Source organism: Acipenser ruthenus, chromosome 43 (assembly GCF_902713425.1).
Source record: "Acipenser ruthenus chromosome 43, fAciRut3.2 maternal haplotype, whole genome shotgun sequence".
NCBI classification, from domain to species: domain Eukaryota; kingdom Metazoa; phylum Chordata; class Actinopteri; order Acipenseriformes; family Acipenseridae; genus Acipenser; species Acipenser ruthenus.
Genome location: NC_081231.1, coordinates 7,170,017 through 7,197,108, shown reverse-complemented (window position 1 = coordinate 7,197,108; position 27,092 = coordinate 7,170,017). Strand labels below are relative to the sequence as shown.

At 45.3% G+C, this 27,092-nt stretch overlaps 3 protein-coding genes across 9 annotated transcripts in view; 1 reads left to right on the top strand and 2 right to left on the bottom strand.

The window, feature by feature from the left end:
- Positions 1–9,693, bottom strand: part of LOC117404839 (butyrophilin subfamily 2 member A2-like) — a 36,924-nt gene extending 27,231 nt beyond the window's left edge. For all 3 annotated transcript variants that reach the window (XR_009311490.1, XM_059011831.1, XM_059011832.1), the window contains exon 1: positions 9,611–9,693. The gene's annotated coding sequence lies outside the window, so the exon portion shown is untranslated. The remainder of the gene's footprint in view (positions 1–9,610) is intronic.
- The window catches only part of LOC131709363 (zinc finger protein ZFP2-like), a 319,568-nt gene that overhangs the window by 70,614 nt on the left and 221,862 nt on the right, over positions 1–27,092 (top strand). The window lies entirely within an intron of this gene.
- On the bottom strand, positions 21,694–26,150 carry LOC117407842 (uncharacterized). 4 transcript variants are annotated; one of them, XM_059011927.1, is made up of 4 exons: positions 25,869–26,147; positions 25,611–25,778; positions 24,849–25,059; positions 21,694–21,817 (listed from the first exon to the last, which is right to left on the bottom strand). In XM_059011927.1, exons 1-4 carry the CDS (start codon positions 26,103–26,105, stop codon positions 21,813–21,815), a joined length of 621 nt encoding a protein of 206 aa, XP_058867910.1. In that variant the 5' UTR covers positions 26,106–26,147; the 3' UTR covers positions 21,694–21,812. The 4 variants fall into 4 exon arrangements, 3 of the variants coding, with proteins under 3 accessions (XP_058867910.1, XP_058867911.1, XP_058867908.1); XR_009311493.1 differs by lacking the exon at positions 21,694–21,817 and adding an exon at positions 25,353–25,482 and having other exon boundaries at positions 24,265–25,059; positions 25,869–26,148; XM_059011928.1 differs by lacking the exon at positions 21,694–21,817 and adding an exon at positions 25,353–25,477 and having other exon boundaries at positions 24,265–25,059; positions 25,869–26,150.

Genomic DNA, 27,092 nt, shown 5'->3' with positions numbered 1-27,092 from the left:
ATGGGGCAGGGAGCTGCAGAGTCTGTCCCAGGACACCACAGCCCTCACACCAGCACAGTGACGAAGCAGGGAGCTGCAGAGTCTGTCCCAGGACACCACAGCCCTCACACCAGCACAGTGATTGGGCAGGGAGCTGCAGAGTCTGTCCCAGGACACCACAGCCCTCACACCAGCACAGCTCCAGAGTCTGTCCCAGGACACCACAGCCCTCACAGCAGCACAGTGACGGGGCAGGGAGCTGCAGAGTCTATCCCAGGACACCACAGCCCTCACACCAGCACAGTGATGGGGCAGGGAGCTGCAGAGTCTGTCCCAGGACACCACAGCCCTCACACCAGCACAGTGACGAAGCAGCGAGCTGCAGATTCTGTCCCAGGACACCACAGCCCTCACACCAGCACAGTGACGGGGCAGGGAGCTGCAGAGTCTGTCCCAGGACACCACAGCCCTCACACCAGCACAGTGATGAGGCAGGGAGCAGCAGAGTCTGTCCCAGGGGACCATGTAGGGGTTATTTTACATGGTTATAAATCTGTCTTACTATCACATTCTCCGTCCACCTAATTAATATGCATTACTATCAATCAGTCGCCGCCCACCTAATTAATACGCATTACTATTACAGTCTCTGCCCACCTAATTAATATGTATTACTATCACACTGTCTCCGCCCACCTAATTAATATGTATTACTATCACACAGTCTCTGCCACCTAATTAATATGTATTGCTATCACAGTCAGTCACTGCCCACCTAACTAATATGTATTTATTTTGGGTGGAGAAAGCACTGATAAGATAAATGCCAGTGTATTCCGGTAAGAAAACCAGTTTGATGATCCGTCTAGCTGTCTATTTTGTTATCTTTCTAACAATAAATAACACCATTTGAGTAAATCTAACAGAAAAGAGGGAGTCGCCCCAGAAGCAGCAGCTTTACCATTTTCTACTAAAATCTCCACATTGTTCACCAATTAGCTAATTTAGCAAAGCATCCAGCCCAGCCCAACCCTCCCTCTCCTTTAACTTTAAAACAACAGGGTTTAGAGGACAAGATTGAAAGCAGTGAGATTTACTTTTTAAAGTAACACCTTCCCATTATGTCAATAACACTGAACACTGTTACTTGTCAGAATTGCCAGTCTCTGCTTGTATTGAGAGAGGTCTGGGGTACCATCAGGAATGCTGTGATTGAGAAGCAGGGATTATATTATGATGGGTATTTCATTTTCTCAGAAACTCCTGCCTTTCACTTAAGTGTGGTTGTGAACCTGCAGGTATTGAGACTGAACCTTTAATAAATAAATAAACCAGGAGATACCAGTCTCAGTACAGTTGTTATTTCAGATAGTCTTGTACTTTTACACCCTGACGAAGGCACTTTTGTGTCAAAACGTTGGTGATATGTTTTTATGAATTAGATACACATTTTTGTTGCGCAATCGAATGCGGTTCAATGGTTTTCTATACTGATTTATGGCTTCATCCTTGTGAACTTGCACCTCGTTTACTTCGGTGTGCGGACCCGTTTCTCCCTTTTGTTGAAGCTGTAACATGTTGCAAATTAATTTGATGCCAGCAATTCATTTAGCAAAGCATCCAGCCCCGTCCAACCCTCCCTCTCCTTTAACTTTAAACCAACAGGGTTTTGAGGAAAAGACTGAAAAGATCTAACTTACTTTTTAAAGTAATACCTTCCCATCATGTTAATAACACTAAACCTTATCGGCTTTGTAATAAATAAATAAATAAATAAACCTGGAGATACCAATCTCAGATATTCTTGTATTGTTCGACTTAAGCTGTAACATGTTCCTGGCATCCTGCCCAGCTCAGGCAGTGGGTTGGGCAGACATGCCTGAATGCTTCAGCACTGAAGCTCAAACCGGTTCATGTTCTTTAAACACACAGAAACAAACACACACCTCACCAGAAGTGACACAAACAAACTTACGGGTCATGTTACAGGAATATAAAATAACATTAAAATGACAGAATGCAGCCTTTGTCAATGCAGGGTGTAGATGGTGTGGTTTCAAACATGATCATTCTTTTCCAGATGCATTTGGTGTTACCTCCCACCATACAGAACCTCAGAATCCTTTAACGATACATACTTCAGATCTGCTTCATGATCCCACCATACAGAACCTCAGAATCCTTTAACGATACATACTTCAGATCTGCTTCATGATCCCACCATACAGAACCTCAGAATCCTTTAAAGACACATACTTCAGATCTGCTTCATGATCGCACCATACAGATCCTCAGAATCCTTTAATGATACATACTTCAGATCTGCTTCATGATCCCACCATACAGAACCTCAGAATCCTTTAACGATACTGTGACGGGGTACTGCCCCGTCTTTATGATCAGGGACTGGCAGGGAGGGGGTTAAAATTCCTCCCTGCCAGGAAAACATGTGAGAATATGGCTGGATCCCTAATTGACTAATCAGCAATTATTGAATAATTGGGCTCCAGCCACAGGGGATAAAAGCCAGGGGAGAGGCCCTGGTTGGAGAGAGAGTTGGAGGAGAGTTCCAGAAGAAGCAAGAGTGGTTTTGTGTGTGCTGTGTTTTCAGTTTGTTGTTCTGTTCCAGTGAAGGCAACGCCCAGCCTGGAAGCTTTATTTTGTAAGTTTTGTTTTGTGTTTGTATTTTATGTTTAAAACCTTTTTGTTTGGCCCTCGTGCCTATTTATTTGATTATTTTTGTTTATTAAAAACTTTATTTTTGAACTTTATACTGTCTCTGAGTCTCAAACCTCGGTCCATCCTGTCACAGTTGATGTCAGAAACGGGATAGCGCCACCTGGAGGCTCAGAGCAGTTTTTTTTTTTTTTTTCTTGAATTTTGGGAGTTTTATTTTTTTTGGAAACTTGATTTAAATGGGGAGGAAGAGCAGACAGCGGCAAAGGCAGGAGATGCAGCAGCCGAAGAAATGTAGGCTGCTGCAACAACAGCCACCCCAGCTGGAGGACCCAGCCAGCCTTTTTCCCTGGTGCTCTTGGTGCGGGAAGGTGGATCACCGGTGGAGGTCCTGTCCAGATGGGCCACCAGCTGACTGGTGTGGGCGCTGTGAGGTGGATGGCCACAACTGGGCAGGATGCCCCCACAATCTGGACCAGGAGCAGCTGCAAACCCCGTCCTCGGCAGCCACCCCACCACTGCCAACATCACCACCTTCACCACCATCCCAGGAAATATGGGACTGGTTGATGCACCCTGAGGCGGACCTCTTCCACGACCTCCCTATAGTTATCAACACGCTGTGGCGTCGAGATGGGGGGAGGTGGGAAAAGTGGGAGGAACAGCATCACCCGGCGTCCTTCGCAGAGCTTGCCCTGATGGTTGTTAACTACCTGGCGGTAGATATGGGAGATGCCCCAGTCATTCCAATAAAGAAGGTGGAGCTGTCGCCCCGAGAGCCAGAGAGGGGTGAGCTGTCGCCCCGAGAGCCAGAGAGGGGTGAGCTGTCGCCCCGAGAGCCAGAGAGGGGTGAGCTGTCGCCCCGAGAGCCAGAGAGGGGTGAGCTGTCGCCCCGAGAGCCAGAGAGGGGTGAGCTGTCGTCCCGAGAGCCAGAGAGGGGTGAGCTGCCGTCCCGAGAGCCAGAAGGGGAGGAGCCGCCGTCCCGAGAGCCAGAAGGGGAGGAGCCGCCGTCCCGAGAGCCAGAAGGGGAGGAGCCGCCGTCCCGAGAGCCAGAAGGGGAGGAGCCGCCGTCCCGAGAGCCAGAAGGGGAGGAGCCGCCGTCCCGAGAGCCAGAAGGGGAGGAGCCGCCGTCCCGAGAGCCAGAAGGGGAGGAGCCGCCGTCCCGAGAGCCAGAAGGGGAGGAGCCGCCGTCCCGAGAGCCAGAAGGGGAGGAGCCGCCGTCCCGAGAGCCAGAAGGGGAGGAGCCGCCGTTCCGAGAGCCAGAAGGGGAGGAGCCGCCGTCCCGAGAGCAGAGGGAGACGAGCTGCCGTTCCCACCTCCGCCAGCAGAGGGAGACGAGCTGCTGTTCCCGCCTCCGCCAGCAGAGGGAGACGAGCTGCTGTTCCCGCCTCCACCAGCAGAGGGAGACGAGCTGCTGTTCCCGCCTCCGCCAGCAGAGGGAGACGAGTTGCTGTTTCCACCTCCGCCACTAGAGGGAGAGGGGCCGCCGTTCCCGCCTCCGCCAGCAGAGGGAGACGAGCCGCCGTTCCCGCCTCCGCCAGCAGAGGGAGACGAGTTGCCGTTCCCGTCTCCGCCAGCAGAGGGAGCCGGGCCGCCGTTCCCCCCTCCGCCACCAGAGGGAGCCGGGCCGCCGTTCCCGCCTCCGCCACCAGAGGGAGCCGGGCCGCCGTTCCCGCCTCCGCCACCAGAGGGAGCCGGGCCGCCGTTCCCGCCTCCGCCACCAGAGGGAGCCGGGCCGCCGTTCCCGCCTCCGCCACCAGAGGGAGCCGGGCCGCCGTTCCTGTCTCCGTCTCCCGAGGGTCCGCTGCTGCTGCCGTCGCCTCCCGAGGGTCCTCTGCTGCTGCCGTCGCCTCCCGAGGGTCCGCTGCTGCTGCCGTCGCCTGGGGTTGCCAGGGATCCTGTTTCGCCTGGGGTCGCTACACTATGGCCAGAGCCCCACGGAGGGGAGTTGCTGGTCATGAAGAGGGGGAGGGAGGTCAGGAGACCAGCTCCCCCAGCGGCACTTTCGCGGCAAGATAGTGTGTGGCCAGAACCCCGGAAGAGGGAGCTGCTGGCCACGAAGAATTGGGTGGTGCCGGACGTTCCACCATGTCCACCCCCATGGACACTGTGCTTTCCCCTCTTCCGGGACTGAGACTGAGGGGGGAGGTGGCCATTTAGGCCATGTTGTGCTTGGCACAAGGGGGGGGGATATGTGACGGGGTACTGCCCCGTCTTTATTATCAGGGACTGGCAGGGAGGGGGTTAAAATTCCTCCCTGCCAGGAAAACATGTGAGAATGTGGCTGGAGCCCTAATTGACTAATCAGCAATTATTGAATAATTGGGCTCCAGCCACAGGGGATAAAAGCCAGGGGAGAGGCCCTGGTTGGAGAGAGAGTTGGAGGAGAGTTCCAGAAGAAGCAAGAGTGTTTTTGTGTGTGCTGTGTTTTCAGTTTGTTGTTCTGTTCCAGTGAAGGCAACGCCCAGCCTGGAAGCTTTATTTTGTAAGTTTTGTTTTGTGTTTGTATTTTATGTTTAAAACCTTTTTGTTTGGCCCTCGTGCCTATTTATTTGATTATTTTTGTTTATTAAAAACTTTATTTTTGAACTTTATACTGTCTCTGAGTCTCAAACCTCGGTCCATCCTGTCACAGATACATACTTCAGATCTGCTTCATGATCGCACCATACAGATCCTCAGAATCCTTTAACGATACATACTTGAACTCATCACATATATACCCAAATACCTGGCATCCTGCCCAGCTCAGGCAGTGGGTTGGGCAGACATGCCTGAATGCTTCAGCACTGAAGCTCAAACCGGTTCATGTTCTTTAAACACACAGAAACAAACACACACCTCACCAGAAGTGACACAAACAAACTTACGGGTCATGTTACAGGAATATAAAATAACATTAAAATGACAGAATGCAGCCTTTGTCAATGCAGGGTGTAGATGGTGTGGTTTCAAACATGATCATTCTTTTCCAGATGCATTTGGTGTTACCTCCCACCATACAGAACCTCAGAATCCTTTAACGATACATACTTCAGATCTGCTTCATGATCCCACCATACAGAACCTCAGAATCCTTTAATGATACATACTTCAGATCTGCTTCATGATCCCACCATACAGAACCTCAGAATCCTTTAACGATACATACTTCAGATCTGCTTCATGATCCCACCATACAGAACCTCAGAATCCTTTAACGATACATACTTCAGATCTGCTTCATGATCCCACCATACAGAACCTCAGAATCCTTTAATGATACATACTTCAGATCTGCTTCATGATCCCATCATACAGAACCTCAGAATCCTTTAATGATACATACTTCAGATCTGCTTCATGATCCCACCATACAGAACCTCAGAATCCTTTAACGATACATACTTCAGATCTGCTTCATGATCCCACCATACAGAACCTCAGAATCCTTTAACGATACATACTTCAGATCTGCTTCATGATCCCACCATACAGAACCTCAGAATCCTTTAACGATACATACTTCAGATCTGCTTCATGATCCCACCATACAGAACCTCAGAATCCTCTAACGATACATACTTCAGATCTGCTTCATGATCCCACCATACAGAACCTCAGAATCCTTTAACGATACATACTTCAGATCTGCTTCATGATCGCACCATACAGAACCTCAGAATCCTTTAACAATACATACTTCAGATCTGCTTCATGATCCCACCATACAGATCCTCAGAATCCTTTAACGATACATACTTGAACTCATCACATATATACCCAAATACCTGAATGCTTAGTTTCTACTGTTTTGCACCAAAGCTACCAGGGCAAGGTGGCACTGACAGCAGGCTCAGTCACATGCCTCTCAATCCTCTCACGAATCAGAAGAGGTAACAGATAGACTGACAGATACACCTCCTGTAATTCAAATAGCTTTGATAACTAAAAGCCAGCAGAACAAAAAAGACAAATGTGTGTGTGATGCATTGATAAAAGTGTCACTGTTTATTAAACAGAGTTTAATGCAGTGAGCGTGTGTCCAGAGTAAGTAATAGAATGAAGCAATATGCACAAATAAGGAAACATGATAGGATGCTGCAAACTGTCTCAGCCCCACCTGATCTGAGTAGCCTTACAGAAACACTCCTCTGTGCTTCATCCCATTTCAGAGTCTGTTACTGAGCTAACATCCACTGGGGTGAAGTCTCCTGACTGCAGTGTCACTGATAGAGCTAAAATCCACTGGGCCGCAGTCTCCTGACTGCAGTGTCACTGATAGAGCTAACATCCACTGGGGTGAAGTCTCCTGACTGCAGTGTCACTGATAGAGCTAACATCCACTGGGGTGCAGTCTCCTCACTGCAGTGTCACTGATAGAGCTAACATCCACTGGGGTGAAGTCTCCTGACTGCAGTGTCACTGATAGAGCAGGGGTTTAATGAGAGGCGTTTTGAAAGAGAGCTGCTATAGGGGAGATGTACAGGCCTGTTATTTGATTCTGTTCACCGTGGTTTTCTTTGTGTGTTGTAGAAGACACCAGTCAAAATGTTTGTCCACTTGAATTACATTTAAAATGTTAACTGTTATAAATAACTTCATTTCAAATGACTCTGGGCTTTATGACAAAGGAAAATAAAGTGGTAAGTGTATTTTACATAAGAAAGAACATAAGAAAGTTTACAAACGAGAGGAGGCCATTCAACCCATCTTGCTCGTTTGGTTGTTCGTAGCTTATTGATCCCAGAATCTCATCAAGCAGCTTCTTTAAGGATCCCAGGGTGTCAGCTTCAACAACATTACTGGGGAGTTGGTTCCAGACCCTCACAATTCTCTGTGTAAAAAAGTGCCTCCTATTTTCTGTTCTGAATGCCCCACTATCTAATCTCCATTTGTGACCACTTGTCTGTACATGATTACATGCACCTGGCCAATCAGAAGGATTTCAGAGTGCAACACTGAATGAGCTCTGGGTTTTCCTTGCCATGAGACTTGTGCAGAAACCAGCTTTTAGACACCTTGTGCCTTTTAATCAATTATTTGAAATTCTTTGATTCCTGCATTATGTAGATAACAGTGATCGTGCCCAATATTCACATGGAGAGTTATGGAAGATTCAGTCAGTTTTGGATCACATTCACACTACATTCAAACAGGTTTACACAGTACAAAACATTAGCATTGATGAATCACTGAGGCTATATATAAGGTAGCCTGGCATTCAAGAAGTACATACCCATCAACAGGGACAGGTTCAGCATACAATTCTATACATTGTGAATCTGGTGTGAGGAGAAGTGGCTATATCTGGAATTTTCTAGTGTACCAAAGCAAGGGCACAACTGGTACTGCACAAGATAAAACTCCAGCAACTCACCAAGTGGCAAAGGGTCTGGCAGGCTTGGAAGGCAAGAGTTACTGCCTTTGGATGGATCAGTTTTACTGCCACCCCGACCTCTTCAGTGAATTATAGCACAGTTTCAGTTTGAAATGTGTGGCACAGTTATGCCCAACAGAAAAATAAAATATGCCTCATGATTTACTGAAGAACAAAATAAGAAAGGTTGAAGTTGAGTCGTGGGCAAGTGATAAAGAAAATGCAAATGCAAAAGGGATACTTTTATGCTAACCACAATGCATCATTCTTCACTAAAGGAAACTGGTAAAAGTCACTGGCATGTGTTGGGGAGTACAACAAAAACATGGGCAGTTGCTACCTCTGAGCAGATGATGAAAACATACCAGGCAATGCGCATGTATTTGTGTATTTTTTATGTTATTTTAGAGTAATTCAAGGGTCAGGGTGTTGTCTGTAATTAAATCTAACAGTAGCCTTCACTTTGACCAGTGACTGAATGCAGCTTTTTGGTTTTAAGATGATAAAAGCATAACACATACGTGGTATACAACTGTATTGTATGTTTCTCTAGCTCAACTGTAATCATTGGTATTGCACAAGAAATTATAAATCACATCTACAAAATCAACACATCCCTGTGACAGGCTATCCCTTGTACAACACATCACTGTGACAGGATATCCCTTATACAACACATCACTGTGACAGGCTATCCCTTGTACAGCACACCCCTGTGACAGGCTATCCCTTGTACAACACATCCCTGTGACAGGCTATCCCTTGTACAACACATCCCTGTGACAGGATATCCCTTATACAACACATCACTGTGACAGGCTCTCCCTTATACAACACATCCCTGTGACAGGCTATCCCTTGTACAACACATCACTGTGACAGGCTATCCCTTATACAACACATCACTGTGACAGGCTATCCCTTATACAACACATCACTGTGACAGGCTATCCCTTATACAACACATCACTGTGACAGGCTATCCCTTGTACAACACATCCCTGTGACAGGCTCTCCCTTATACAGATGCCATCCTGTGTACAGAACATTCACACAATTCAAAAGTGAACCCCCTTGTTTAATGTGGTTGTGTTTTTGTGGAGATTCTTCATTAGCTGTGCTTTGTGGTCCTGTCTCACTAACTGCATGAAATGAGATGTCTTATACAATAAGAGGCACCCGACACACAACGTATTAACTTATACATGAACCCTATTGTTTAATTACGATTATCACCATCACGTCTCCTCACCAGAAGTGCCAGAAATCAACATATGGGTCATGTTACAGGAACATAAAATAACATTAAAATGATAGAATGCAGCCTTTGTCGATACAGGGTTTAGATTCTGTGGTTTCAACATGATCATTGTTGTGCTTTGTTTTTATTCACAAAATCTAGTTTCCTGTTAGTTTTATAATGTTCATACGATTTTAATCCTATCTGTAAATGGGCCTTTGCTTTTGCTCTGGCTTCACAATATGCCCTGTTGTTCCTCTACAGGGAACAGGTTTCAAATCAATCAGCTCTAAGAAGTTGTTACATTTTAAGGTCCTTTCTACACATTTCCTTAATAAAACAACATTGTAACTTACCTTTTAAAAGGTGTGAGTCCCACACAGCTTCTCAGTGTCAGGGTCTTGTTTTCAATGCTGTGTGTCTCTCTGCTGTGACTGTAGAAACTGAAAGCACAATCCATACAGGTAAACTAATGGCAAGTAATCCTGAAAGACCTGAATGTTAACTTTCTCTGTTTCAACTCCAAAGCTAGGGGCAAGGTGGCACTGACAGCAGGCTCAGTCACACGCCTCTCAATCCTCTCACTAGACAGGTAACAGATAGACTGACAGATACACCTCCTGTAATTCAAATGGCTTTGATCACTCAAAGTCAGTGCTTGAGCCACTATGCAGTGTCTTAGCTGAGAAAACGGTACACAGTACAGAGGTGAAGATTGTGTCACATGATTTTCAGCGCTTGGGAGACAGCACCCCCCTGCTTAGACTGCACTTGCAGATCTCTTGATCCCCTCCTACTATGCACTGGACTTGCCTGACCTACGCACCACGTTACTGGATCCTCAGCTGATGCAGTGTGTATACTGAGATTTTTTTCCTGATGTTTCAATTAAAAACAAATCTTTACTGATTTTATCCCTATTTTAATATATGTAAAATAAACTCCAAAAAGATCCCTGGAAAAATGTGTTAAGATAAAAATGGAAAATGCGGAACACTAAGTATATCTGAACACAGTTCTGGGTTCCTAACACGTCTTTGGTGGATAAAAGGAGGAGTTTAAACAGGACGGTGCCTGTATGTTTATTTGTTCCACATGTCTCTTTTCCAATGGGAACACAGCTTCTTTTAACAAACAATACAAAACTCAAATAAATCCTATGGTTCTGGAGCGCTAACAAAACGGAATAGTTTGATCATTACGAGGGCCTTAATCTCCGGTAAAGGACTTTGGATGTTATCTTTCAAACTGTTTAATCACTGCTCCAAATCAATCCACCAGAAGATATGTAAATACAGTGTTCATGTGATTTACCTTTATGCTTAAAAGAAAATCTCTGTTCTTGTACACGCCCTCCAAATGTTGTCTGTCAGCAATGTACATTACGTCAGCTTTCTGGCTGTCCTGGTCTGCCCCTCAAACAGTTTTAAATAGAATTTAGATTTATATGCCAGTTAGTATATAAGTCCCTGTGGCAAAGTGGTTAACAGTGTGCAGGTGATCAATAAACAATAATAGGGTGCAATGGTGTTTTATTTTATATCCCAGTGTCTGATGACACAAAACACACAGTAAATAATAACAATGTAAAGCAATGCAGCGGAGTGTATTGCTTTACTGTAATCCGCGGGTTTGTCCGAAAAATAATAAACAGTCCCGTTCTTTAAACACCCACATGAAACACAAACACAAGTCCACAGTGAGTGCTAAAGTGCTCGTGGTGCAATTACAGTTCTCCGTGAAATAGTGAAGTGTTGTCCGGGTTTAGTGCTGGCCTTTGGCGACAGCTCCGGATCGTGTTAGCCGTCTAAATAACAAACAAGTACAATTTAGACACGACAAACAAAACACTCACGATTCACAATACAGCTCTCCTTCCAGTTAGCTTTAACCATTACAAAGGAACAGATCACCTCGCTCCGTCCCCTTTTGTACCATCTATCATGACCCCTTGGTTAACGAGTGCAACAGCTCCTCCAATCCACGGCTGCCACATCGTTTCCCTTCCGGGTCGATGATTTAGTGTACCGGAGCTCCGCCCCCTTTCTAGATGACCAACTTCCACCTAACCCTGGGAATGAATTATCTGGCCATCCAGTCCAGGGCACTCTGTTCCCTTTACACAGCGCCCTCACAGGTCAGGAGGGAGATGTACACCAAGAATCACTTTGTCTCTGTCACAGCCCCTTTCTAAAACACGTCACATTTTGTAATTTAAATAAGAATGAGCTACCAAAACGTACTTTTGTTTCATAGTGTTATTAATGTAGTTATTTATTTGTTTGGTTAAACTTTAATCGAGCCTTTCATTTTAACTTCTTAAAGTTACCACAGCGTGTCTATGTATTAATTAAACCCCTTTCACACTGGCAAATATGTCAAATTCTTATCAACGGCTACTACTGCATATTAAAATGTACATGCCATTGATTTTAACCACATCATGTGTAATATATGATGCTGCTGCTGTATTATTGTTTCTGCTACAGGTCACGTCCAGGAGATAGTCCGACCCGGGTAGAGCATGCCGGCGTGAAAGGGGCTTTACTGACTAATATCTGTGATTTCATTACACTAGCAGATGAACTGATAATGTATGGAGGTTATTTTGTGAAAACAATGAAATATTAATATTTAAAAAAAGAAATACTACAACATTTTCTACAGAAAAACTTAATACATTATATAGCAAACTGCACAACCAACTTGAATTACATTCGTAGGTTTACTCTTAATATCATAACAAATATACTTATTATAAATACGTACCTTCTTTTATTTGTTGGAAAACGGTCTGGAACTGAAGTAAAGTGCTTTTTAATACAGTGCTATTTTAGTATTTAAAATATGGTTATCTTCAAAATTAAAATATCAGCAACGGTGTGTTAATTAAACGAAGCGCCTGACGCCACTCGGAACTTTCGCATTTTTAAATCCTAACGAACTCAGCGAGGTCCAGCAGGGGACAGTAACTTCACACGGGGCCATTTCATCTACCATCACCTCAGAAACACAAACAAGCAAATCATCATTATTCACCATTTTTAAATGTGAAGTCATTTAAATCTGCTCGATGTGCTTTCGGAGCGTCATCACTCTGAGAGGCTCCCTTACTTAACGTACCCAGAGTGTGAAGTCATTTAAATCTGCTCGGTGTGCTTTCAGAGCGTCCTCACTCTGAGAGGCTCACTTACTTAACGTACCCAGAGTGTGAAGTCATTTAAATCTGCTCGGTGTGCTTTCAGAGCATCCTCACTCTGAGAGGCTCACTCACTTAACATACCCAGAGTGTGAAGTCATTTAAATCTGCTCGGTGTGCTTTCAGAGCGTCCTCACTCTGAGAGGCTCACTTACTTAACATACCCAGAGTGTGAAGTCATTTAAATCTGCTCGGTGTGCTTTCGGAGCGTCCTCACTCTGAGAGGCTCACTTACTTAACATACCCAGAGTGTGAAGTCATTTAAATCTTCTCGGTGTGCTTTCAGAGCGTCCTCACTCTGAGAGGCTCACTTACTTAACGTACCCAGAGTGTGAAGTCATTTAAATCTGCTCGGTGTGCTTTCGGAGCGTCCTCACTCTGAGAGGCTCACTTACTTAACGTACCCAGAGTGTGAAGTCATTTAAATCTGCTCGGTGTGCTTTCGGAGCGTCCTCACTCTGAGAGGCTCACTTACTTAACGTACCCAGAGTGTGAAGTCATTTAAATCTGCTCGGTGTGCTTTCAGAGCGTCCTCACTCTGAGAGGCTCACTTACTTAACGTACCCAGAGTGTGAAGTCATTTAAATCTCCTCGGTGTGCTTTCGGTGCGTCCTCACCCTGAGAGGCTCACTTACTTAACGTACCCAGAGTGTGAAGTCATTTAAATCTGCTCGGTGTGCTTTCAGAGCGTCCTCACTCTGAGAGGCTCACTTACTTAACGTACCCAGAGTGTGAAGTCATTTAAATCTGCTCGGTGTGCTTTCGGAGCGTCCTCACTCTGAGAGGCTCACTTACTTAACATACCCAGAGTGTGAAGTCATTTAAATCTGCTCGGTGTGCTTTCAGAGCGTCCTCACTCTGAGAGGCTCACTTACTTAACGTACCCAGAGTGTGAAGTCATTTAAATCTGCTCGGTGTGCTTTCAGAGCGTCCTCACTCTGAGAGGCTCACTTACTTAACGCACCCAGAGCTGAACATGAGCAGCATGATGTCTGTTGCCATGACGCTGTGCTTATAAACAGAGAACTGCATTTAAAATGGCTGCAGGGGGACAGTCTTCTTCAATACAATGAATAATTACACCGTGTAACAAATTTTTTTTTGTTGTTGTTCCTGGGTAGTAAGTGTTATTTCCTATTTGCTTATGCCTCAAAAGTATAGAAAATGGCTATTATTCCCCACAAACTTTGCTTTTGTGACCAGGACAGTGATATTTTGAAATTTACCTATTTTCCAGAACATTCCAGATAGATTCAGTGCTGAGTAAACTTGGAGTAACTTCTAGAACTTTCCAGTAATATAAATAGTAGTATAAATACAGGGGCCTTAAGCCCACCACTTCAGTTTAGTTCCAGCTGCCTAAGTGGATACATATCTGCATTTTTCTGAGATGGCATCAAGAGGCTGCAAGCATCCGGCCAATTTATCAAGACAAGAGCGAAAAAGTACTCCGTGGAAGCATCTGCTAAAATGTGTGAGGCCTACAAGGCATATTTCGGCATGCCTGTCTGGGATCAAGAGAAACCCTGGGCACCTCATTTCACCTGCGAGCACTGCAAAAAAACTCTGGAAGGTAAGATGGACAATTGTTGCTCGGAATTTTATGTTATAAAATTTGTTAAAATTTTTAAAATTGTAAAAGTTTTTAATTTTAAAATGTTTTACAATTTTCAATGTTATTGAAAAAATATATCACATATGAAAAATGTTGCGAGAATCTCTTACACATTAGTCATGGGTGAAATAAATGTATTTTTGTAGGATGGTACAGAGGGGAAAAGAGAGCCATGAAGTTCGCTATCCCAAGAATTTGGCGGGAACCCACTGAGCACTCAAGCAACTGCTACTTCTGCATGGTGGACCCTTCCAAACGTCGGACTGGCAAGAATGCACCTGCTATCACGTATCCGGACCTTCCATCATCCATCGCCCTGGTGCCACACTGCCATGAGCTCCCCGTACCCACTCCTCCGGAGAGAGAGCAGCCGTCTTTAGAAGAGAGCAGCAAGTCAGAGAGCGAGGAAGACGTTGTAGATCCAGATGACAATTTCAGAGGTGGAGCTGAGGAGAGAAACCCATACTACCCCAACCAAAAAGACCTCAACGACTTGATTAGAGATCTTGGTCTCACCAAGTCCAATGCCAAGCTTTTGACGTCTAGGCTCAAGCACTGGAACTTGTTGGATGAAAGTGTGCAAGTCGCAGATCAGAGGAAGCGTCACCAACCTTTTTCCAGCTTCTTCACCCGTCAAGATGGGCTCTGCTTCTGCCACAATGTGACCAGTCTGTTCGAGGCAATCGGAATCGCCTGTAACCAGAATGAGTGGCGCCTCTTCACTGACAGCCTCAAAGCCGTGCTGCTCCATAATGGTAACAAGTACCCGTCTCTTCCCCTGGCTCACTCGGTGCACCTCAAAGGGATTACAACAGCATCAAGACCTTGCTGGACGCCTTGAAGTATGATGAGTACGGCTGGGAGGTCATAGGAGACTTCAAAATGGTGGCATTCCTGATGGGTCTCCAAGGCGACTTTACCAAGTTTCCCTGCTATCTTTGCCTTTGGGACAGCAGGGACACCAAGGCGCACTACCACAGGCGGGACTGGCCACAGCGGACCGAGTTCTCTGTGGCGAGGAACAACATCAAGTGAGAGCCACTGGTGGACCCCCGGAAGGTGCTGATGCCACCACTGCACATCAAATTGGGCCTTATGAAACAATTTGTCAGAGCTCTAGATAAGGAGTCGGCAGCCTTCAAGTACCTTCAAGACTTCTTCTCTAAGCTGTCTGAGGCAAAGGTCAAAGCCGGTGTCTTCGTCGGACCACAGATAAAGAAGATCCTGGAGTGCAATGAATTCCCCAAGAAGCTCACTAGTAAGGAGAAAGCAGCTTGGAACAGCTTTGTCGCAGTGGTTCGGGGCTTCCTGGGCAATCACAAGGCCGAAAACTATGTGGACCTGGTTGAGACTCTGGTGAATAACTACGGCACAATGGGCTGTAGGATGTCCCTCAAAGTCCATATCCTTGATGCTCATCTTGATAAATTCAAGGAGAACATGGGAGCGTACTCGGAGGAGCAAGGCGAGCGCTTCCACCGGGATATACTGGACTTTGAACGCCGCTACCAAGGATAGTATAACAAGAACATGATGGGAGACTACATTTGGGGGCTGATTCGTGAAAGTGATTTATAGTATAATCGTAAATCTCGAAAAACAACTCACTTCTAAATCTTTTGTAGTCATTTTTGTATTACTTTAGTATAAATACATGTTAATTTGGATTCATATGTTGTTTTTTTCTGACTTTATGTGAACGAAAAGACACAAATTCGCCCGTTTTCTCATTGGAAATAGGTAAATTTCAAAATATCACTGTCCTGGTCACAAAAGCAAAGTTTGTGGGGAATAATAGCCATTTTCTATACTTTTGAGGTATAAGCAATTAGGAAATAACACTTACTACCCAGGAACAAAAATTGTGTTACATAGTGTATTCATTAGGATCGCAATTCGTTCTACACACTATGAAGATAGGCAGGGGTTCACATAACTGGTACACAGTTACGCACGCGCACCCATAAAAACAAATACGGACTTCAATACCATCAGTACATTTCTAACAGGAAAGCATTTTTCATCCAGGCAGCGAGGGTGCGTATTATCTGGCTGTGACTCATACCTGCCTTTCTGTTGGTTTTCTATTGAGTCTTATGGTCTCTGAGATCTTTCAATGATCTCTGGGTTACTGAGCTTATTATCACTGATCATAACTAAATCCCAGTCCCCATATTTCACTTTAGGACGGAGGGTTAGTCCCTCCCTGCTAGCGCTATCATTGGCTGCCTCAAGATTTAATAAAACAAAATGGAGAGCGATAAGTGGAATCACTCCAGTTTATAGCATCAATCATTTCTTTAATGGACACTTGAAGCATCCAATGATAGCAGGGATCTCGGTTTAGCTGTCCACTCAGAGAAGAGGGGTGTAGTTCAGGGGAGTGGCGTTGTGAAAGCTCACTGACGCTTCACTTCCCAGACTGAGCGCGGATGAGAGGAGGAGTCGATGCTTGAGAGCCGTTACATTTAAACATGAGTTTAAAAAATACATTTACTTCAGCATTTTACTTAAAATAACATTTTGCTCCCTCAGTTATATCCTTCTATAAATACTGTCGTCAAGCTAACATGTTTAACAGCACTAATACAGTGAAGAAGTGTTTTGTTTCTTGCTTTTGAATCCCCAGGGCTGGAATGTGGTGGTAGGATATTGAAATAAACAGAGACTGTGAGATGATTTGTTAAATTGTAATAACCAGCAATCCGGACTCCTAGTTAAACATTCAGAAACTCTAGTTGTTGTCTCTGACACTGCCATTAACCATTTAAGGACGTGATGGTGTAACACGATCATACTGAAGTGTCATTCTGGGCCCGTGATCGGGTAAACACGATTAAAACACACTTAGTTTCTTTGACTTGCTGGGACACCATACTTTGCAGTACAGCTTGTTAACGCTTGTCGTTGGATAGGGGAGGGGTTGAACTTCACTGCCTGATTGGTTGTTTATTCGTGTGACGTCACCGAGACGGGCATTTCATTTTTAAAGGACGGAGACACTTACAGCGGCACGCAGAAACAAAACATCACAGGAACTTGTTTAGAGCTAATGTGAAAACACTGTCAATCCGATGTGTTTGACTGATAGTTATATTAGAACATGTATTCTGTCTCGCGTTTTAATATATATATTGAAAAGGAGAGGAGAAAGTTTGTTTAGTTATAATGCCCCAGATTGTGAAGTCACTGTGAAGTTAAGATCACATGTAGACACTGCAGGGGTCCATATGTTACACTTTGACATGCATCTAGAGAACTGCTGATCTGATTGTGATGAAACTTGGTACAGACATTCTTTATACACATTATTAAGAGTATCACAGTCTGGTGCTTGTTTGCACCTCTCCTCTCATGAGTGTACCCCTCCCTCTATCCTTCTCTCCTTAAAAGCCCATTTAGAAGAAAGAAACGTAAATTCAATCAGTTGTACAGTTGTGATTGAGAAGCACGAATTCTTAAGGAGATGAGAAAGCTCAGGTTGAAAAAACAGAAATCCGAAGCCCTAATTATGTTTATGTGCAAATTCCCCTCCTCTCCCTCCCTCATACCCTCCCCTCTCTCTCTCCCTCATAGCCTCCCCCCTCCCCTCCCTCCCTCTCCTCCTCCTCCCTCTCCTCTACCCCTCTCTCCTCCCTACTCTCCCCTCCCCTCTCTATCCTCTTCCTACCGCTTCCCTCTACCTCCCTCTCTCCTCTCTATCCTCTCCTCTACCTCCCTCTGTCCCCTCTCTCTCCTCTACCTCCCTCTCCCCTCTCCAGTCCTCTCCTCTCCCCTCTCTAGCCTCTACCTCCCTCTTGCCTCTCTCTTCCACACCTCTCCTCTCCTGCCTTCTTTCTCCTCCCTCTGCCACCCTCTCCCTTCTCTCCTCTCCCTCCCTCCCCTCTCTCCCGCTCCTCTCTCCACTCCCCTCTGTCTCCTCCCCTCTCTCCCTCCCTGTCTTCTCAATTCAATTGAATTCAAAGGTGCTTTATTTGAATGACAGACATCAGCAGTATTGCCAAAGCAATTACATTACATATCATATGAACAATATAATTACAATAACAATAACAAAAATAATAACAATTATCATAATTATATTAATAATAATTCTAACAAATATAATAATTTGGAAGGTGTCAGTAAGGTTAGTGATTTCATGAGAGCCAGTTGCTTTATCGAATTCCTCTGTGCTGTTTGGAGCCCATTTATAAGTATGGTTCAGATGGTACAGCTTGCATGGCTGTATTAGTGTGTTACTGAGCTGTCCTGTTCTTTGTAAAAACACAGTAATTTGACTGTGGTCTGACAGAGGTGTTTGTGGCCTGACAGTGAATGCACTAATAAAGGAGGGGTCCAGGTCAGTGATGGCGTAATCAACTACGCTAGTCCCAAGAGCTGAGCAGTATGTGAATCTACCTAAAGAGTCCCCTCTGATCCTGCCATTAATGATGTACAGACTCCAGGCTTAGCAGAGATGCACTAACTGCCTCCCATTTGTGTTCATTTGTGTTTCTGTGGATTGAGGTAGGTGTGAGGTACAGAGGGGTTTGTCCAAATACATGGCTGTTACCTTGTGTGCTTCTACAGTCAGGCTCTGTTCCTGTTCTGGTGTTGAAATCCCCACAGAGCAGCACATTTCCCTGGGTCTGGAAATGGCTGATCTCTGTGTGGAGGGTATGAAAATATTCCTCATTGTAGTTTGGGATTCAGAGGAAGGGGTGTAGGCTGCACACAGGTAAACGTCAGTTTCACCTGAACTGCATTTTTGTTTATTTTGAGTCGTGTGTGTGTCTGTGTGACAGGGTGTTACTCCTGTCACGTGTGTGGGTAGCCGCTGTTCAAGCAATGCAGAGAGACACTGGGGAGGTGGAGTTGAAACTCCGGCACAGGCGCTCAGGATTTATTAATAATAAACAGAAAGTAAATAAAGATGGTCATGTGATGTTACCAGCCATGGTAACACACAGAGGACACATACAGCAAGCTGCACAAAACTACAAAATAAACCACAAAAACTACAAATAAAAGGTGCCCCAGAGGGCGAGCGCTAGCCTTAAAACAAGGCGTCCCGCTCCAGGAACCGGCTACACTACGTAACCCTCGCTATACATCACATGGGATCACTATCCCCTAACTAACCTACTGATGAGCCGGTATTCATACAACGACTCGTGCTGCTTCATACGGCCTTGGCTGGGCATTGCCTTCACAAGCACCGCTTGCAGTCTCAGGGTTGCTGTCGTTCCTGCAGAACGGACCCTCCCCTCTGGCATGGCGTTGCAGTCGACCCTAACCATCTCCTCTCTGCCTCCCCTATGGCTCTCCCCTCCTCTTTCTCTCTCCCTTCCCTCTGATATGCTAATCCCCTCCCTTTCCAACTCTCCCTCTCTCCTCCATCCTCTCTACTCTCCCTCTCTCCTCCATCCTCTCGACTCTCCCTCTCTCCTCCATCCTCTCTACTCTCCCTCTCTCCACCCTGCCCTCTCTACTCTCCCTCTCTCCACCATCCTCTATACTCTCCCTCTCTCCACCCTGCCTTCTCTACTCTCCCTCTCTCCTCCATCCTCTCTACTCTCCCTCTCTCCTCCATCCTATCTACTCTCCCTCTCTCCTCCATCCTCTCTACTCTCATTCTCTCCACCCTGCCCTCTCTACTCTCCCTCTCCCCTCCATCCTCTCTACTCTCCCTCTCTCCTCCATCCTCTCTACTCTCCCTCTCCTCTCTACTCTCCCTCTCTCCTCCATCCTCTCTACTCTCCCTCTCTCCACCCTGCCCTCTCTACTCTCCCTCTCTCCACCCTGCCCTCTCTACTCTCCCTCTCTCCTCCATCCTCTCTACTCTCCCTCTCTCCACCCTGCCTTCTCTACTCTCCCTCTCTCCACCCTGCCTTCTCTACTCTCCCTCTCTCCTCCCTGCCCTCTACTCTCCCTCTCTCCTCTCTCCTTCCTCTCCCTCTCTCCTCCCTGCCCCCTCTAATTTTGTACCGTGATATTTTGTAACAGCTGTAAGTCTCCCTGGATAAGGGTGTCTGCTAAGAAATAAATAATGATAAAAGACTTTCTAGACAATAGATGAATGCATTATTTTCCATGTAATCAATATTTACACTGAAGCTGAGATGCTCCCTGAATATTATTCATTGCTAAACTCAGTGAACTGATTTCTGCTATTTTGATATGAATCTTCTGTTCTGTTTTTGTAGCGCATCTATTTTCTCTCTTTCTTGATAAAATGTATAAAAGATATAACGGTGTTGTGTGATTTACTGCTCAATTGTTTACCTCGGCAATCTTGAACTCGTAAAAAGAAAGACATTCATGACAGCAGAGTGCTGATTAAATGAGACCATTACACATATGAATGAATTGGATCCTTAAACTGGACATTTTAATTGTGATTCTTCACACACAACTCTCAACAATAACAAGCCTGTTGGGACCATGAGCAGATTCTTCACAGAGACAGCTGGGGCTGTACTACAGATCCACACCACTGGGGAGAGAGGGGAGGGGGAGAGGGAGGGAGGGGGAGACAGCTGGGCCTGTACTACAGATCCACACCGCTGAGGAGAGAGGGGAGGGGAGGGGGAGGGAGGGAGGGGGAGACAGCTGGGGCTGTACTACAGATCCACACCGCTGGTGAGAGGGGGGGGAGGAGAGGGAGGGAGGGGGAGACAGCTGGGGCTGTACTACAGATCCACACCGCTGATGAGAGAGGGGAGGGAGGGAGTAAGGGGGAGACAGCCTGGGCTGTACTACAGATCCACACCACTGGTGCGAGAGGGGAGGGGGAGAGGGAGGGAGCGGGAGACAGCTGGGGCTGTACTACAGATCCACACCGCTGAGGAGAGAGGGGAGGGGGAGAGGGAGGGAGGGGGAGACAGCTGGGGCTGTACTACAGATCCACACCGCTGAGGAGAGAGGGGAGGAAGAGAGGGAGGGAGGGGGAGACAGCTGGGGCTGCACTACAGATTCACACCGCTGGTGCGAGAGGGGAGGGGGAGATGGAGGGAGGGGGAGACAGCTGGGGCTGTACTACAGATCCACACCTCAGGTGAGAGAGGGGAGGGGGAGACAGCTGGGGCTGTACTACAGATCCACACCGCTGGTGAGAGAGGGGAGGGGGAGAGGGAGGGAGGGGGAGACAGCTGGGGCTGTACTACAGATCCACACTGCTGGGGAGAGAGGGGAGGGGGAGACAGCTGGGGCTGTACTACAGATACACACCGCTGGAGAGAAAGGGGAGGGAGGGAGTAAGGGGGAGACAGCTTGGGCTGTACTACAGATCCACACCGCTGGTGAGAGAGGGGGGGGGAGAGGGAGGGAGGGGGAGACAGCTGGGGCTGTACTACAGATCCACACCGCTGATGAGAGAGGGGAGGGAGGGAGTAAGGGGGAGACAGCCTGGGCTGTACTACAGATCCACACCGCTGGTAAGAGGGGATTTTTTTAGTATGTCTAAGCTTTCCTGTTTAATAGTAATGGATGATATCTCTACTTTGTTTGAAACTCAGAGTGGGGATCTGTGGAGGATTGCAGGCCCTGTACAGTTTACATATCCCCACCTCCTCCTCAAAACACAGAGTTACTTCCAGTCTGATTTAGAAATACTGAAAGAAACAGAACAGATTCAGTTCAGATGTGTTTAAATTGTCATTTTTATTCAGCGTACATGATAAATATGTTCACCTTGTATTTAAAACATCTGGGAGATTTTACAAAAAAAAAAAAAAAGTAAGATCCAGTCGACGCCAATCCGTTAATCTGAAGAAAAAAAAAATAAACCAATCAATAACACACACAGAGAGACAGACAGACACTGACAGGGTGAAAACCCCTCCTCTGTAAAGAAGGGTTTATTTTTGTGATGGATTTTGTGTCCAGGACTTGTTTTGTTCCGGTGTCACAGAATATCTGTTCCCCCAGCAAACAAATATTAACTCCCCCCCCAGGACCCAATATTTCACCTTGTGAATATTTGTTTCCACCCCTTATTTTTTTGTAACAGGTCTTTGCTAAATCGATGTTAATAATGTGACTGCGCCACCTTGTGTTTATGGAGGACAAGGACCTCGAGTGGTTGGTTCCCGCGCAAACTCTTTTATCTGGGAGAAACCAAGCAATCACACACCAGATTTTAAAAAAATCTCAAACACATTAACAATAATGTAAACCATATGACAATGCCACCTTCACTTCACAGTCTATAACAATTGTCTAGTATATATAGGGATGATACAATAAAACAAACTCTAAATCTATCAGTTTCTTATAGTGAAGTTAATTAAACTAGTTACCACAGATTATATTATTGCAGTTTATATAAAATACTTGGATCTATCAGTTTCATAAAGTCTCTCCGCGTTCCAGCTCCAGTCTGCAGCGCGGAATCTCCTTCACAAGTCCGGCTCTCCCTCTCACAATATTCCTCCGCATTTATAAAGGCAGGAGATGATTGGCAGGGCGGGGAGATCAAGCAGCGAGCCGCTGGCAAGCAGAGCCGTGGAACGGGAGACGCGGAGTTTCGCTCGTATAGTTCCATAGAGGAAAGAGAGAAAGTAGTTTAGGGGGGTCCAGTGAAGCAAATACATCAAACCACACTCGAGATGAGAAATAATAATAAAGAGCTGTACAACAAAACACACATTTATATAAATAAATCAATACACACACACACACAATACACACAATACACATTTATCAAATAATAATATGAGAAACACAATCCACACGTGAATAATAATAATAATAATAATAATAATAATAATAATAATAATAATAATAATAATAATAAGACCCTACTACAATCGCACAGTTTCGTTTTTCAAAGCTGGTAAAGGATTTCCTCGTGAGTCAGGGCAGTACACGTGCTTATCAGAGTGACTGTATCCTACTTACAGTGCATCCACTCAAACAACACGGGGGTAAAAAAAAACAAAACATACATTTTAATTACGTGTTACTTTGTTGTCACGCATTTACGTGATCATTTTTTAACACGTAGTTCCGTGATGGGTTCTCTATATACTTTTTATTATTTTTATTTATTTATTTATTTATTTATTTATTTTTGTAAGGTAGCAATGCGCTTCCTTAATATTTCTAATTACAGAACCGCTTCTGAATTACCTGCGCTGAACCGGGCAGGTGTGAAAGGGAGACATTAAGGGTGCGTTCACGGAGATCATTATGCGCAGAATCTGTGCAGAATCTGACCAGTTCATAGAAGATCATTGGATAAACTGGTCAGATTCTGCACAGAATGATCTCCGTGAACGCACCGAGTCTTTCTTTATTCACTTCAATGCGCAAGCGCAGCTTTAAAAAGAGAGAGCGACGCTGGGAAATGCAGTCTTTCTTTATTCACTTCAGTGCGCAGGTGCAGCTTTAAAACGAGAGAGCGACGCTGGGAAATGCAGTCTTTCTTTATTCCCTTCAGTGCGCAGGCGCAGCTGTGAGCAGGGGGTGTAGGGATATATAAATATAGTCCTGTAGGTCTAAAGCTGTGTTCATGAATATATCACCACTTCCTGGGCGGCTGAAGGACTCCACTTCATCTAGAGCTTCACAACGCACCCAAGGCGTGGTGATATTACGTCATGATAACACACACACACACACCCTGTCCTACGACATGAAACAAACATACATGTGGCTATGTTTTAATACAAAATCCATGCATCCATAATTCTGATTATTTATCTAAATAATCTCACAGCTCATTCTTTACAAATGAATCATTTCTACATTTCTCGGAGTGCTAAGTAGTGTGGTGTTAGAGTTTAACATATGAATTATCAGTGCTATTTGAGTATTTGAAATATGTTTATCTTCAAAATTAAAATGTATATCAGCAACGGTGTGTTAATTAAACGAAGTGCCTGACGCCGCTCGGAACTTTGGCATTTTTAAATCCTAACGGTCTCTGCTCAGCGGAGTGGAATGTTCAGGAGCCGGTTGCCTAGCAGCGTCTCCCCCTCCTTCTCTACATCAATAAACGTATCATTTACTGGAGCTTGACTGAACACACCAGGTGTTCCATCTCAGCGTACATCAAACCGCACTCCAAGAACATGCTCTACAGGCTCAACTATTTCCCATTTTTCCTCAAAATACCTCTGCCGCTTGGCTCCTGTGTTCAAGACTGAGAAAGGATTTTCAAGCTGATCAAAACAATCCCCAACTTTTTCACCTAGGTCTTGACCTTGATGAAATACTTTTTAGTACAGCTTCCCTTGCTTGAGCATGGATGTCATTCACAAGTTCTTCCATTGAACCAACCATAGATTGAACAGTACTTTCAGCAACCCCTGATGCCTGTAACTGAGCTACAACAGACCCACACATGTCCAGCAATTACCTCCTCTCAATAGGAACCTGAGTAGGAGGAGAGTCTGTACCAACCGACTGACTGACAACATGAAGGTTCAACATCATTATTGCTCAAAGTCTCAACATTGTCAATGGTATTTGGAGTAACACAGTCACCATGTACACAAACCAAGTGCTTCTTAAAGCCAGAATAAGTGCCAAAAATGGAGGAAAACTCAGGATCTCCGCATTTCAAACGCAATGTCCTTCCTGATGGAACTTAAAATGTTGACAAAGCAACGCACAACTTCTGTGGTGTACTTTACAAATGAAACAAGTAAACATCTTTAAGCCCAAAGATGTGTATCAATTCAAGTGTCTCTGTTAAGCAGCCTTGCTCTAATCTCCTTGACCCTTGGGCTCTCCTTTGCATTCCCTACATCAATATTATACACTGTGGTTTGAATGAACGTGTAGAAACTACCCAAAGCTTCGTCACAGGACACGCCGAAGACGTAGTGTGCCTTGAAGAGCTCATCGAAAGCTGCCTCTGATGTTTGGGTCTTGCACGGAATGGCCTTCTGGTCAACGACGATGTAGAATTTCTGGATGATGTTCTTTTGTTCGCCGACACAGAGGAGGAAGGGCTGTTCACGTCCAACTTGCGCAAGGAAGGTCACCATGCTCGTCCCCACCTGAAAGAAAGAACATAGGGGAAACCACAGTCATTCATTTCTGTCACACAACGCAAAGACAAAGCAGCCTGAGGTACAAACTAGCCTCCATTATTGCACTCAGATTGAGCAAACATGCTGATTGGTTACGATACAGCTGCTGTCTGCAATGCACCTCCAATCACCTTGGTGAAACTGTTAGAAAGCAAGGGGCGGGAGAGGGGCTTGCAGGGGCTGTGTGTATGGCAAGGAGGCACTGTGCTAGATAAAAGGAGAGTGGCACAGAAAAGCACAACCAAAATAAGAGAACATACCTTCATATATTTCACCAGATGGTCAGCAGCTTGAGAGACAGCGATCTTTGCAGCCCTCTTGTCTTTTGAGGTTGGGGGTAGCAGATGCAGCAGCAACAGAATGGCTGCCAAGTCACTGTCCCATCCTAGTCTTAGTGAAGTATAAACACAGTAGAGCAAACGCTACAGTAAACGCTACAGTAAAAACCTGAAGCTCACATGACATGTTAGTAAGACCAAACTATTTGGTGGTCAAGCAGAAATGATGTACTCATGTACCCAAATCATCAGAGTCGTGCTGCGCAGAAGAGAGGAGGGCTTCCATATGGGCACTGGGGGGTAGGTTCTTGCAGTCTGCGATGACCCTGGTCTGAACAAAGTTGGCCATTTCGCCAGGAACTTGCCAGATGCATCCTCTCCAAACAGCATTGTGAAGTCTTGGTCGATCTGAAAAACATTGAACCAACGTTGTTTCACAAAACTCTTATCTTTAAATCTACAAAGTATGGCAAAAAGCTTGCTTCTAATCATAACTACCAAGCCTGGTATGTCAAGGAATCGGGGGAAGACGCCCAAGATGGTTGAGGACTTCTCTGGATCCTGCACAATGTTCTGTCTGTGTTTGAATGTTGCCCTCATCTTCTCCTTGACCAGTGACTCATCAGTTGAATGCTGAAGCACAGATATCGCCTCTCTGCATTTGTCGCCTGTCAGTTGCTCAACAGTTGAATGTGAAGCCCGCTTAGCCTTTGGACCATCTTGGTATGTAGACATGGATCTCTTCTTGGTCCCATGTGATGTGTTGCGTTAGACAGTCTTAGTCCTCCAGGCCAGGTAACCCGATCCACTTTCGGCATCGCAGTAGTGTTCCTTTCAAAAGGAAAACACAGTAAGAACTTGACAAAACAGAGTTCCCCTTACCATTGTATATCGAGGGCAGCCCTGTCTGCCTAGGTCTCGTGCTCCTCCACCAGAAAGACTTAGGCTTCTACTGGTTTCTATTGACAGTTTCGGATAAAGAGGGTCTGGATGAGAGATGGAGCCTTTCCACCCTGTCTGGACTATAATCTAGGGGAAACACTGACAAATACATAAGGTCACTATTTAGGACCATAGTACTCTTGGCCAGGTGTCCCCAGTACAAGATGAGTCCTGAGCTGATAATTAAGCAATTTGGCCCCACCAATTTAATTAAGAAAGGTTAAAAATGTGCATGCATTGTTACCTACAATAATCCAAACTTACATATGCATTACTTGAATCTGGATCCTTCAAATAGGGTAATAAAGGGGGGGGGGGCTCCTTTTAAGATAAATTGCAACAGAACACCACAACATGAATATATGAAAATTAATGACTAAGACTAAGTCTGACTAAAATCGTGCCAGACAAAATGTTGGTTTGTGATTATGTTATCAGTAATGAAAGGTAATTCTAGCATTGTTATCATACAGACCCAGCACATTGAATCATTCACTTACCCATGCTTCTCAATCATATCTGCCACAAGCATGTTCAGTAATAGCCTACGGGTGCTATCAGAGAGACTCTTGGTTTTGGCAAACTCAAGGAATATCTTTTCACCACCTGCCTTCGAGTCAAGGATGGCACTGATCATCTGGAAGAACAAGATAAAAACCCAACAGCCACAGCAGTGCATCTTCAAGGGTGCTGGAAATGGCAGAAACCACACAATGTGTTCTAAAACATTCACGAATACACAAGCAGTGCATACAATAAAAAATATATATTTTTAAACTC